The 13,944-nt window shown below is 33.8% G+C and overlaps 2 protein-coding genes across 2 annotated transcripts; one reads left to right on the top strand and one right to left on the bottom strand.

Moving 5' to 3' along the window:
• Window positions 1-4,189: 4,189 nt before the first annotated feature.
• LOC133818802 (uncharacterized) lies at window positions 4,190-7,767 on the top strand. The gene is made up of 10 exons (XM_062251867.1): window positions 4,190-4,234; window positions 4,374-4,427; window positions 4,536-4,630; window positions 4,758-4,818; window positions 5,121-5,354; window positions 5,502-5,939; window positions 6,021-6,458; window positions 6,549-6,932; window positions 7,038-7,385; window positions 7,498-7,767. Exons 1-10 carry the CDS (start codon window positions 4,190-4,192, stop codon window positions 7,765-7,767), a joined length of 2,367 nt encoding a protein of 788 aa, XP_062107851.1.
• A 2,594-nt stretch (window positions 7,768-10,361) lies between these two features.
• Window positions 10,362-11,838, bottom strand: LOC133818811 (uncharacterized). The gene is made up of 4 exons (XM_062251879.1): window positions 11,434-11,838; window positions 11,339-11,391; window positions 10,857-11,155; window positions 10,362-10,489 (listed from the first exon to the last, which is right to left on the bottom strand). The coding sequence occupies exons 1-4, from the start codon at window positions 11,836-11,838 to the stop codon at window positions 10,362-10,364; spliced, it is 885 nt and encodes a 294-aa protein (XP_062107863.1).
• Window positions 11,839-13,944: the final 2,106 nt, after the last annotated feature.

Here is a 13,944-nt window from a genome sequence, read left to right on the forward strand (position 1 = left end):
GATACATCCATCTTAAATAAATTGGACCACAATATCTTAGTTCTCTAACCAAGTGAACTGTCAGATGGATCATTATATCAAAAAATGCCGACGGGAAATATTTCTCCAACTCACACAGTACCTCAACAATTTCATCTCTTAGCTTAGGTAACTTATGTGGATCAATCACCTTACAACACAATGACTTGCAAAACAAGCATAACCTTGTGATTACATCTCAAACCTTCCTAGGCAACACATATCGAATGGCCACTGGTAGTAAATGCTGCATTAGAATATGACAATCGTGAGATTTCATACCAGTTAGAATACAATTTTTCATGTCGACCAATGACCTTATATTTGAAGATTATCCGTCTGGAACTTTTATATTAAATAAACATCTGCAAATTTCCATTCTTTCCTCTTTAGTAATAGTGTAAGCAGCAGGAGGTAAATATGTTCGTCTCTTATCTGGTTTTGGAGTTAATTTATCTCTTATACCCATTGCAACCAATTCTTGTCTAGCCTTAATTCCATCCTTAGTTTTCCCAGGAATATTCAACAAAGTGCCAATCAAACTATCACATACATTTTTCTCTATGTGCATAACATCTAAATTATGACGTATAAATAAGAAAGGCCAATACTCAAGTTCGAAGAAAACAGATTTCTTTTTATAACACCCTTTTGGCTCCTCCACAACCTTAGCCTTACAACTACGTTTCATCTTTGTAGGTGTACGAACTTTAGGCTTCCCTAACATGAACACAATTTTAAACATCTTCTCAAGTACTTGGATCCCATTCAATGGCTCAGGAGCCTCCTCAAATTCTTGTTTACCATTGAATGCCTTCTTCCATGTCCAAAGTTTATGCGTATTAGGCAAGAACTTCCTATGTCCCATATAACATATTTTCCGAGAGTGTTTCAAGTATTCAGAACATGTTTTTTCTTCACAAACAGGGCAAGCCTTATATCCTTTCACACTAAACCCAGATAAATTTCCATAAGAACGAAATTCATTAATTGTCCATAATAAGACCGCTCTAAGATTAAATTCTTCCTGCCTATACACATCATAAACCTTAACCCCTTCATCCCACAAAATTTTCAAGTCAGCTATAAGAGGAGCTAGATAGACGTCAATGTCATTACCAGGTTGTTTAGGTCCTGATATCAACAAGGTCAAAAGCGTAAACTTTCTCTTCATACACAACCATGGGGGCAGATTGTAAATAACAAGCATAACAAGCCAACAACTATACTTACTGCTAAGAGATGCGTGTGGATTAAACCCGTCAGTCGAAAGACCTAGACGAATATTACGAGATTCATTTCCAAAAGAAAGCCACTTCAAATCAACTCTTTTCCAAGCTAGGGTGTCAGCTAGATGTCTTAATTTACCATCCTTTATTCTTTCATTAGCATGCCACGACAAACTTTTAGCATGTTCGGCATTTCTAAAAAATCGGATGAAATGAGGAATTGGCGGAAGGTACCACAAAACTTTGGCAGGTACTCCTTCCTTGTCATCATCACCATTTCTTTTCTTTTGCCATCGTGACTCACCACAAGTAGGACACAATTTTGCGTCTGCAAAGCTATTTCGATATAATATGCAATCATTAGGACATGCATGAATTTTTTCGTACTGCATGCCTAATGAGCATAACATCTTCTTTGCCTCATAAAATGAAATTGGAATTTCATTATCTTCGAGCAATAACTCCTTCAAAAAACTAAATAAATCAGTAATGCTTTTATCACTCCAGCCATGTTTAGCTTTTAGATTGTGCAACCTAAGAAGCGCAGATAATTTTGTAAATCTTGTACAACTAGGGTAAATTGGTTTCTCAGCATCATTAAGGAGTGTCTCAAACATATTTGGGTCTACTCCTTATCCAAAATGTGCGTCGTCAATCATTTCATCTAATGGATCCCAGTTCTCCTCTACTATATTTCTCCTCACTCCTTTTTGTCTACTTGGCAGAGTTGGAGCAATAGGAGCTATCTCCCCATGGTAATACCAAATTGTGTAACTCTTGTCGATCCCATTGAAATATAAGTGTTCTTTAATCTTTTTAAGATCCATATTTTTAACATTTCCACACTTAAGACATGGACAATAAGTAAAATTTGGGTCTTTCATATTTTCCGAACAAAACCTTAAGAACAAATCGACCCCGTTCCTATATTCCGCAGATAATCTATTCGCTGACATCCCCTGTTTATCCATCCATATATTCTCCAATTTCTATCAAAAAGAAAAGAAATGTCACTAAATAAGCACTTGATAAAGTTGGATGTCTATATAAAACTAATAGTTTATTATCCTAAATGAAATCAGGCAGCGTTTCCCCTATAATAGTGACCTAACCGTCTACATGTGAATAGCAAAACAAACAATTCAAACAACATACAATAAGTTTCTTCCTTATAGGATGTCTATATAAAACTAATTGTTTATTATCCTAGATAAAATCGGGCAGCATTTCCCCTATAAAAGTGACCTAACCATCTGCATGTTTATAGAAAAACAAACAACTCAAACAACATACAATAAGTTTCTTCCTTATAGCTCCACAGCACACAACCAAATTTCTCAGAACCTACTTCACTAAAACACACAAGTTCTCAACCTTCTGTTATCACCGCAACACACAATTTTAATCTCAGAACCTACTTCACTATGGATGAATATTTAAGATATTCAAACTCCTCTAACATTTGTTTAATAATATTAAAAGTAAAAGTAAGAGAATATATATTTACCTCTTGCAATTAATAATTCAAAAGCTAGCAAAATTACTTCACGTAGTAATCGAATTCGCTATTAAATCCACAAACCAATATAATTAAATTAATAAATAATAAATAAAATATCACTAAATATCTAGCAATATATAACTTATTATTGTAATTTTAGAACTTAATTACCTCAAATGTGTGATTGATATAGAAATTTTGATGCAAAATACTCTCTAAATCTCACCACCAAAATCACAACCTACGAAATTAAATTAATTAATATGTTAAACATTACTAAACAAATATCACTAAATATCTAATAATAGTAAATGATTGATAAACAAATAAAAAAAACTCCAATGCGCCACTAACTATAACCTAAACAAAAAATCAATAAAAAAATTCATAACCTAAAAACTTAATAATCAACAAAAACATAAAATTGTTCATATATTTATATTTTAAAAATTATTTAATAAATTTATTTTAACATAACTATATATATAACAAAATAGTTACAATTTAAAAAAAAAGCTTAAATATATATACAAAAATATATCTAAATTTCGAAATAAAAAATGATAAAATTAAAAAAAAAATCATGAACATATATACTCTAATGAAATCTATACAATGTGATAGGTTAAATTAAAAAAAAAACTAAAACAATCATAAATCTATAAAAAAAAACTTCCATGAAAAAACTAATAAATCCTACAATGTATATAAAAAAAATGCATAAAAATGTAAAACTAACACAAAATCATGTATATTACTCATCCTAATGTTAAACCTATGATTTTTTTTCAAAATAATTAACTAAAAATAAAGAAAATTAAAAAAAAAAAAAAAAAAAAAACTTACCTCGTAAGACCCTAAAAACGCAGCTGCTCTCCTTCTGCTCTCTGGTTTTCGCGCATAAGTGAGGAAGAATAAGCAAATTTGAGTATATATGCTATGGGTACATCCAACGTCTCCCACTGGGAGACGTTGGATGTACCCTTGGCCACTTCTCCAGCCTATTTCCAACGTCTTCCACCATTTTTAATGTCTTCCAATTGTAGCCATTAATAAAAACTTTCAATGTGTTACACCATTAGACATTTAAAACCCCTGATACGTTTTAATGTCTTACATAAATGGTGTAAGACATTGTAGGGAGTCATTGTATATCAAATTTGTTGTAGTGACATTTATAAATTTAAAGTTTATTCTTATGAGGTTGATTAAGGTTGCAGTTGCATTTTTTTAGTTGCATATAGCTCAAAGATGTTTTCTGTTCTCATGATTTTTTTTGCAGGAGTACATACTTGGCTTATAAATCATGGTCCATACTAGATTTTCCTGTTCCTCTGGTTCTCCTTCTTCTTCAAAAAACAACCCTCAAAATATATATATAAAAAAAAAAAAGAGGCCATTGAGTGGTGAGGCTAAAGGTAAAAAGGCTATTAAACAAAAAATGCCAAAATTGGCAAATGTTGATCATATAATTTCATCGCCACAGGTATATTTTCAATTTCATTATTCATCCATTTTATATTATATTTTTATTGAGTTTTGTTTAAATATTGTGTTATTTATTTTGCAACAAATTGATATTAGTGCTTTATGTTTCTTTTTGTTTTATTGTTGTGTGTTTAAAGTTGCAACAGGTTGTGGCTGGTTGCATTAGGTTGTGGCTGGTTGCATCTGGTTTTGTTTAAAGTTGCATTAGGTTGCAACATGTTGATTTTGGTTGTTTTATGATTTTTTTCTATTATTGTTGTGTGTTTAAAGTTGCAATAGGTTGTGGCTGGTTGCATTAGGTTGTTTCTGCTGGTTGCTGCTGGTTGTTGTTGGTTGCATTAGGTTGTGGCTGGTTGCATCATGTTGTGTTTAAAGTTGCATTAGAATGCAACAGGTTGATATTGGTTGCATTTGGTTAAGGCTGCATGTGGTTGCATCTAGTAGATTATGGCATCATGAGATTACATCTAGTTTATTGAATCTAATTGATTGTGGCTACATGTAATTATTATGTGTTTAAGGTTGCATCATGTTGTGTTTGAGGTTGCATCTAGTTGCATCAGGTTCACTTTAAGGTTGCATGTAGTTACATCAGCTTGCTTGTCATTTTGTTTTTGTTAAATATGATTACATGCTTTACTTAGTGGTACCATGATGTTGCATATATTTGATTGTGGCAGCATGTTGTGTTTAAGGTTGCATGTAGTTGCATCAGGTTGCTTTGTGATATTTTTATTGTTTAAATATGACTATATGCTTTCATTTGTGCCATCATGTAAATTTATCGTGTTGATTATGGTTGCATTAGGTTAATGTGATTTATTGCAGCTCATTATTCTATAGTTTTATTTTATTTTCATTATTTTCCTGTGCTTATTTTTCAGGGTATGCAATACATTGTTCCTCCTGAAAATCATCATCGAGCAAAATGTCATGCCATAATCAAGCACAACCAGATTACTGCTCTTCATCAATTGTTATCTCCAAAACAAATTTCTGATTTCGATGATTCTTGCTTTGGGCATTTTCTGTCATTGCCATCCTTTGTCATGCAGTATCAGCTAATTCATAATTTATTGCTTAGGGAGTTGAAACAACCCAACCCTCATGAGATTTGGGTTGGTGTAGCTCGTATGAAACTTCGGTTTGGGATAGAGTAGTTTGCACTGGTCACGGGCATTCGTTGTGTTGGATCACATGACAAGCAAGCATATGCTAGGCCAAGCAATAGTTTCCTTAACACCTATTATAAAGGTATGAAAAAGGTAACTAAGGAAAATGTGCGTGACATTTTATTTAATAAAGGGTGGAAGAATGATGCGGATGCAGTGAAGCTGGCCAACATCTACTTGCTGCAGATCTTTTTTCTTAGCTCCTCTTCTTTGGATGTTGTCATTCCCCAAACTGACTTTGATATTTTAGATAGTGGGGAATTTGGTCAGTTTCCTTGGGGAAAGGAAGTGTTTAAGTTTACTATTGAGTCATTGAAGAACAATGTTGGAAAAAAAAATAAAGATTATTATTATAGGCTATATGGATTTCCATATGCCTTTCAAGTATGGTTTTACGAGTGTTGCCCATACTTGAATGGCAACTTTTGCCATCTCAATGATGGATCTATCCCACGCATCATCAATTGGACAAATAACGAAAATATTAAGTTTGATAAAGTATCTTATACTTTATCAATGAGTTGTGTTGAGGTATAATTTATTCATTTTTTTCATACATTTATTTTTTGTTTTATATTATATATATATTGACAACTTTTTGTTTTTTTATAGCTCCAACTTCGAAATATCACTCCAACTGCCAAGGAAAGGAAAAAAGTTCACTTGGAAGAATTATTTCCAAAAGGCAAGCAGTTGGTAGTTGATGGCAACCTTGCTGGTAATGCTGGTGCTAGAGTTGCAGCATCTAGTTCTGGAGTTGCACCTCATTCTGCTAGAGTTACAGCAAATGTTTGTCCAATTGCTAATGTTAGTGGTGATGATTTTGTGAACCCTCCTCTCCCATCATTCGCAGGTGCTTCCTTTTCTTCTATGCCTCAGTTCTCTCTACATGAAATGCAAGGCCAGTTGTCAAGATTAGAAACAAGTCAAAAGGTTCTTGTTTCTGAGGTTGCTTCTATAAAGACAATTGTTAATGGATTAAGTTCTCATTTTGACTCATCCATTATAAAGCTGGATGAACTTATTATTTCCCATATTTTGGAAAAACAGGTACTTGTCTATATTTTTTTGTAATCTTTTTTGACATTATATTATTGTATGTTGTCTTATATTTTTATTGTTTATCTGGTTATTGTTTAGGGTGAAGGATATGATGATGATATTGAAAGAATAAGTAAGGCAATGCATGATGAATCTAATGTTGGTGATAAGGAGGAAGATGTTGCCACTGATTGTGTCATTGAGGAAAAGTCTGATGATGAAGATGATGATGATGAAGAGGATGAAAAGGATGATGATGAAGAGGATGAAAAGGATGATGATGATGAGGAGGAGGATGAGGATGAGGATGAGTTTGATGAAGAAAATGATGGTTTTGATCATGATGATGATGAAGATGCAGATGATGATCCTGTTGGAGAAGACAAAAATAGTAAAGATCGAGAAAAAGAAGAAGGTCATACTTATATTGCGTGCCCTAGTGGAGTCAAAGATTTTAGTAGTGGGCACAATGAAGATGATAATGTTAGTGTTATTTTTTATTTTTTTAAATAAAAAATATATATTACTTGTTTATTTTCATGTGTTATGTTTATGATCTCATTTCTAAGATGTTTTTTTTCTTTGTAGGTTGTTGATTTTTCTGATGATGTTGACAGTTCACATCAGGTTGCGCCTAAGATTTTGGGGGTTGTAGATTTTGCAACCGAGGTTGAAAATGTCCCTACAGTTGTTGGAGAGATTGATAAAGACGTTGCATCTCATTTTTCAAATGTTGCAGAATTAGAAACTGAGGTGGCACCTAATCTTCCCGAAGTTGCACCTGATCTTCCAAAGGTTGCAGAGGATGTCAACGAGGATGCACAGGTTGCTGGAACTATTTCATCTCAGTCTTCTTTTGATAGTTTTTCTGACACGACATTGGAGGAGGCTATGCAAAATGCTATTAATGCTGTAAAAGAAATCAAGACCCCAAAGGTAGTATTTTTTTTATTCAAACTATAGATTTTGTTTTTTCCTTCAAATATTTTATTTTATTTTGTTTTTGTTACTGTGTTCTTATTTTTTTATATTTATTTTTTATTCATAGGAATCTACTCCTCATTGCACTGCTATTGTTCCATATGTTGGTAGTGGTGGGAGTAACTTGGGATATGTTACTCCTATTTTGCCAAGAAGAACAATCAAGCTGCCTTTCTACTTGCAATCTCCATTTGTGCAGAATTTTGATTCTACTTCTGGTCAAAGTAGTGAGGCAAAATCTGGTGGAGAAATTAAGATTATCAAAGGGTTTTGCCCATTGGATGACAAAATTGGAGAATTGCCAGACTATGAGCTATCCCAAGATTTCAACAAATGACTTGATTATGGAATGATAGCCAAGAACAAGTAAGAGTCTTCCAGTTATTTATTTTGTTTTAAATTTTACATGTTTATAATTGTGTTTTTTTTTTTTTGTATTGTGATTTTTTAGGGTGAAAATGTATTCAAAGAAAGACAACCTCATTATCCCTGGTCTACAACTCGGTGTAGATGTGATTTGCCAAAAGACATGGTTCCATACCCTTCAATATAGTGGCAAAAATCTCTTTAAAACAGTAATTGTTAATGTGTAGTGCTGTTAATTTTGGTTGCTTATGCTTTTAAGTTTGCTTATGTCTTTATTTTGGGGTTGCATTTGGTTGATGTTGGTTGCTTATGGTTGTGCTTGACTTTTTTTAAGGTTATTATTTTTACATTAGCTTAGTTTTGTTGTTCTAATTGCTATAATATTGATTTGTCTTGATTTTATTGTGCAGCATGTTGATGTGTTTTTTTATTATTTGAGGAAGAAGGCAAAGTACTGTGACAATTGTACTATCAAGTTCATCACAACTGATTCTCATTTCCATACTAGAATCAATTCTATCTATGAGACATTTCTAAGTTGGAAACGTGATTTTGTGGCGTTGAATTGCAATCAATATGTTGCAGAAGTTATCATAAGCTATGCCTTGCCTTGCAACATTTCTTGGTCTATGGTTGATCATGTCTTATTTCCTATATTGCTTATGAAGGAAAAACATTGGTTGTTGTGTAGATTATCACTTAAAGATAGGTCAATGTATGTATATAATACATCGACGTGTGATAACAAGGATCACATTGCTTTAATAGCATTAGAGCCATTTCGTATATTGCTTCCTCGTTATTTGTATATCACTGGATTCTATGACCAAATAGACATAGACTTCTCATCTGAGGCTTATGCTGGGAAGTCAACGAGTTCTGCTTTTGATTTAGTGTTGGATGATGATTTTCCATGTGGGTTGTCTTGGTGAGTTTTATGTTTTCTATGTTTTTTTTCATTTTTTTCATGGCTCTTTTTTTCCTATTTTGTTTTCATATTCTAATTTATTTTGTCTATCCTATGTGTCTTTATGCAGTGATAGTGGCATTCACATGTTCTCATTTTCGGAGTACTTTGTTCAAGATAAGGATATTCCAACATCTACTTTTGATGTTGATACTCATAGATCTGGACTTGCATTTTTGTTTTATTCATATGCAAAGGCAAAGGAAATTTATGGATATGAAAGTGAGTCTAAGTATTCAGGTCGATATGTTGCACCTCGCAAGGCTCGAGCAAAGAAGAAAAAGGAAACAAGAAAGGATAAAGACAAATATGTTTTTTAGTTTTGTTTATGATGTAGACATTTATTAGTTTTTTTAGGTTTTTTTAGAAGGATCATGTTTATAGTATCTAAAGTAACTTTAAATTTCTTATTTGCCAATTGATCAAATATCTTAAGCAAGTTAGAGATTCAAATGTTGTTCTTTTCTGTGTATCTGTACTTTTGAATCACTTTAATCTCTCACTGCAACCCATTGCAACCCACTGCAACTCTTAATGTGAGTTATCCATATGAATTACGAATGCAACCACATGCAACCTAAACCAACATAAGGCTAGTCCAAGTGCAACCCACTACAACTCCTAATGTGAGTTATCCATATGAATTACGAATGCAACCATATGCAACTGAAAGCAACACATGGCTAGTCCAAGTGCAACCCACTGCAACTCCTATTGTGAGTTATCCATATGAATTACGAATGCAATCACATGCAACCTAAAGCAATGCATGGCTAGTCCAAGTGCAACCACTACAATTCCTAATGTGAGTTATCCTTATGAATTACGAATGAAACCACATGCAATCGAGAGCAACACATGGCTAGTCCAAGTGCAACCCACTACAACTCCTAATATGAGTTATCCATATGAATTACGAATGCAACCACATGCAACCTAAAGCAATGCATGGCTAGTCCAAGTGCAACCCACTGCAACTCCTAATATGAGTTATCCATATGAATTACGAATGCAACCTAAAGCAATGCATGGCTAGTCCAAGTGCAACCCACTGCAACTCACTGCAACTCCTAATATGAGTTATCCATATGAATTACGAATGCAACCACATGCAACCTAAAGCAATGCATCGCTAGTCCAAGTGCAACCCACTGCAACTCCTAATGTGAGTTATCCTTATGAATTACGAATGCAACCACATGCAACTGAGAGCAACACATGGCTAGTCCAAGTGCAACCCACTGCAACTCCTAATATGAGTTATCCATATGAATTACGAATGCAACCACATGCAACCTAAAGCAACACATAGAAAGCCTGAGTTACCTCTATGCAACCGAATGTAACTAAATGCAATTCTTAATGCAACCTAAAGTAACCCACATGCAATTACAAATGGAATCTTACATACAAGCCCAATGCAACCATCTGCAACCTTATATACAAGCTCATTGAGACAAATGCAAGTGTAACATACCTCAATGCAACCCAATGCATATTCAAATGTAACTCCATGCAATATTGTACTTGTTGCAACAAAAGTTACACATGTTTCAAAACTGGTTGAAACATACATTGATGAGGTTTCATACATTGCTCTAATTTTGCATCTTGAATGCAACCTCAAATGCAAGCCTGTTTGAATCTAATGCAGCCAATTTTGCTATCTTAAATGCAAACCCATTGCAACCTATTGCAACCTCAATTACAAAGTCATTGCAACTCCCTTCAACATCAAACACATATCCAATATAACAAAATGCAACCCAATGCAACCATCAACAACCTCAAATGCAAAGTAATAAAGCAACTTTAAATTTCTTATTTGCAAATTGATCAAATATCTTAAGCAACTCAGTAAAACATAAAGAAAGTGATCCAAAACAATTGTCTAGATCTACGAAATCAACAATGCATATTGATTTGTATCATCTTAGTTTTGTACCAAAACAATTTCTTTGTTTTTTTAAAAAAAAATAAAGCAATAATGAATGAATATGTATCAGTCTTTGATTTTTTATTCTAGGATGCAGTTAGTATCTAATTCCTTATTGGACAGTTTCTGCAAGTCTTTCTATTATGTCCATATTGACCACAACTTCCACATTTGTTTTGCTTTTTAGGTTTTTTATTTTTCTCCCATGCAACTTTGCATCTTCTTTTCTTTGGTCTGCCTACCCTTATTCTTCCTTCTGGAGGGTGTACTTTCACAGCTTTGATATGTTCAGGTATTTCCCAAGTGTCTTCATTGCCAATTGGGTATACAATTTCTCGATAGGTTGCAACCATGGCTTCCTTGCTATAATATGGAGAATAGTATTGATATGGGTCTTGATTCATTTCTTTAAGAATAGCAATTACATGGGCACAAGGAAGTTGATCCATCTGAAACCTGTTGAATCAATTATGTATTTCATTAAATGAATTTCATTATGCAACCATATTAAAATCTTTAAGTAACCAATTGAGTTATGTATCTAAACTTGTTGCATGTGCAAGTTCTTAAGATGAGATCAATTATTGATTTCTTGACATCATCACGAACTTCGTACAAAATATGATTTGTTGGGTGCACCTATTTTTTCCCAATGTAACATTGTTATGGTTGTATGTGTAGTCAAATAAGAACTATATAAATAAAAAAAATGTATTTGAAATTTAAAATAATACCGTCAACTTCAATGAGTAGATGTAGTTGTCATTCAAGATCACTTCATGCTTCTCAGTCAACTTGGTGGAGGTTGCATTTTCTATCTTCCTGTTAGTCCAACTCCATTGTTGAACCAAACCTCGTAAACACTTTAGTATTGTACAAATTGGTAGCTCTCTTACTGCTACAATTGCAGAATTCAAGGATTCTGCAATGTTCGATGTCATGTTTGAGTATCTATTGTGTGGTGAGTGAACTCTTGCCCATCTATCGTAGCCAATATTTTGTAGGTAAGGTTGTAGCCTGTTGTCAATCCTATCAAGTTCTCCCATGTGGTACTCAAACTTTTTGACAGTGTATGCATTTGCAGCTGCGAAAAATGTATCCTTGAACTTCTTTGAGTTCTTCTTGAACTTTCTTTTCATGTTTTTTAGTAGATGGAAGGTGCAAGCCCCATGTGGTACTTCTGGGTACATTGTGTTGGTTGCTTTTATGATGCTTTCATGTCGATCAGATACAATGCTCATGCATTCTCTTACACCATAAGCTTTCTTGAAATTCTCAAAGAACCACTCCCAAGAATCATCATTCTCTTAATCAACTACACAAAATGCTAGGGGGAAGATTCTACCTTCTGCATCTTGAGTGGCTGCAACCAATAATGTCCCTCCATATGCTGATTTTAAAAAAGTCCCATCAACTATTACAACAGGTACGCAATAGTTCTAGCCTTTAATTGAAGCATTCAATGCTACAAAAGCATATATAAACTTGCCATCTTCATCTGCTTTTAGTTCAATATATGATCCTATATTCGTGTGATGCAACATATACAAATAACTAGGCAATTCTGCATAAGATTCAACTGCTTTTCCTCTCACTTTTTCAATAGCTTTTTCTCTAGACCTCCAAGCTTTGTTGTATTTGACTTGCACTTCATGATCATGTTTCAAGTCCCTAGCAATATCTGTAACTGTGTACTTTGTTTTGATGTCTGTGAACTTGTGCTTGATCATATCTGCAATGATTGTTGAGGTTGCCTGACGTTGGATTTTTAATCTTATTTCCAATGCACATGTGTGAATGTGGCTGAACTTTCTAATTATGAATTGATTCGTGTTTCCATTCCTTGAAACACGTAACATCCACTTGCAATTTTTGTCAAGGCAAGCAACAACATACTCCTTTTATCAAGACTTTTGCACACAATATTGGAAATGATTGCTGATTGCATAGTGGCTCAATACTGTCTTCAAAGTCTCTTTGTCTTTGTAGATTTGAGACAAAGAAATCTCTTGGTGGTGCTTGTTGTTGATTACAAATCTTCATCAATGTCAATCACTTCTTCTCCATCATTTCTTTTGTCTAGCATTTCTATAATATGGTTGGAGACCAATTTTTCATAATCAATAAAGCCTACAACTTCTTTGGCACCACAATCAAGAACTGGTTCATCATCTGAATTTGATGCCTCTCCTTGTGCTTGTGCAACTTCATCATACAGTTGATTATGTGTTGTTGTACTCCTATTTGAGAAGAATGATTGCCTAATTGAATTGATCTCAGTTGTGAGGCACAATGGATATTTTGTTAAATCTGTTTCCTTTTTCTTCAAGTCCATGTAGAACATCAATTGTGAATCATCAACAAATTTGAAAGTAGTGTATCCTTCTCTAACTTGATACTCAATTTTTAAGACTGTTGATTCTGGTTGCAACTTCAACTGTTCACATATTATTCCAACCAAGTTGTTGTAGGTGCAACTATTTGGAATGAGTAAACCACAAACTTTAAAGTTGATGTAGTTTATTATGTTTTCATCCCATTGCCCACTGTGTTTAATTACAATTGCAATGTTATCCATTTCCTGCAACCAAATTAACCTAATAAACGACAAATGAAGTGCATATTCTTTTTTATTAATATGGTAAAGAACCCAAAACAATACCCTAAGAATCCTAAGGCATTTTCAAAGGAATTCACTGCAATCTCAGCTTCAAGCCCATGCAACCTACTATAGCTCTATGTAACCATGGACTGCAATTTCAAATGTAACACAACAAACCACTTCAACTACATTAACCTCATTATTAGAAAATTATAAAACAAATATATGAAACCAAATGCAAAATATATCAACTTAAAAACACTCATCTCCAGCCTCAAATAAAAGTCTACTGCAACCCCATGGCATCATAAAGACTACATGCAAGGCCGACCCCAATGCAAGCCCAATTCAACTTAAAATGCAAAACCCAATGCAACTTAAAGCAACACAACAACTAATGCAACCAAATGCAACATATAGCAACCTAAAATGCAACCACATGTAACTGAAAGGAACATATGGCTAGTCCAAGTGCAACCCACTACAACTCCTAATGTGAGTTATCCAAATGAATTACGAATGCAACCACATGCAACCGAAAGCAATACATGGCTAGTCCAAGCACAACCCACTGCAACTCCTAATGTGAGTTATCCAAATGAATTACGAATGCAACCACATGCAAGAAATAACTAAGCAATTA

Source organism: Humulus lupulus, chromosome 1 (assembly GCF_963169125.1).
Source record: "Humulus lupulus chromosome 1, drHumLupu1.1, whole genome shotgun sequence".
NCBI classification, from domain to species: domain Eukaryota; kingdom Viridiplantae; phylum Streptophyta; class Magnoliopsida; order Rosales; family Cannabaceae; genus Humulus; species Humulus lupulus.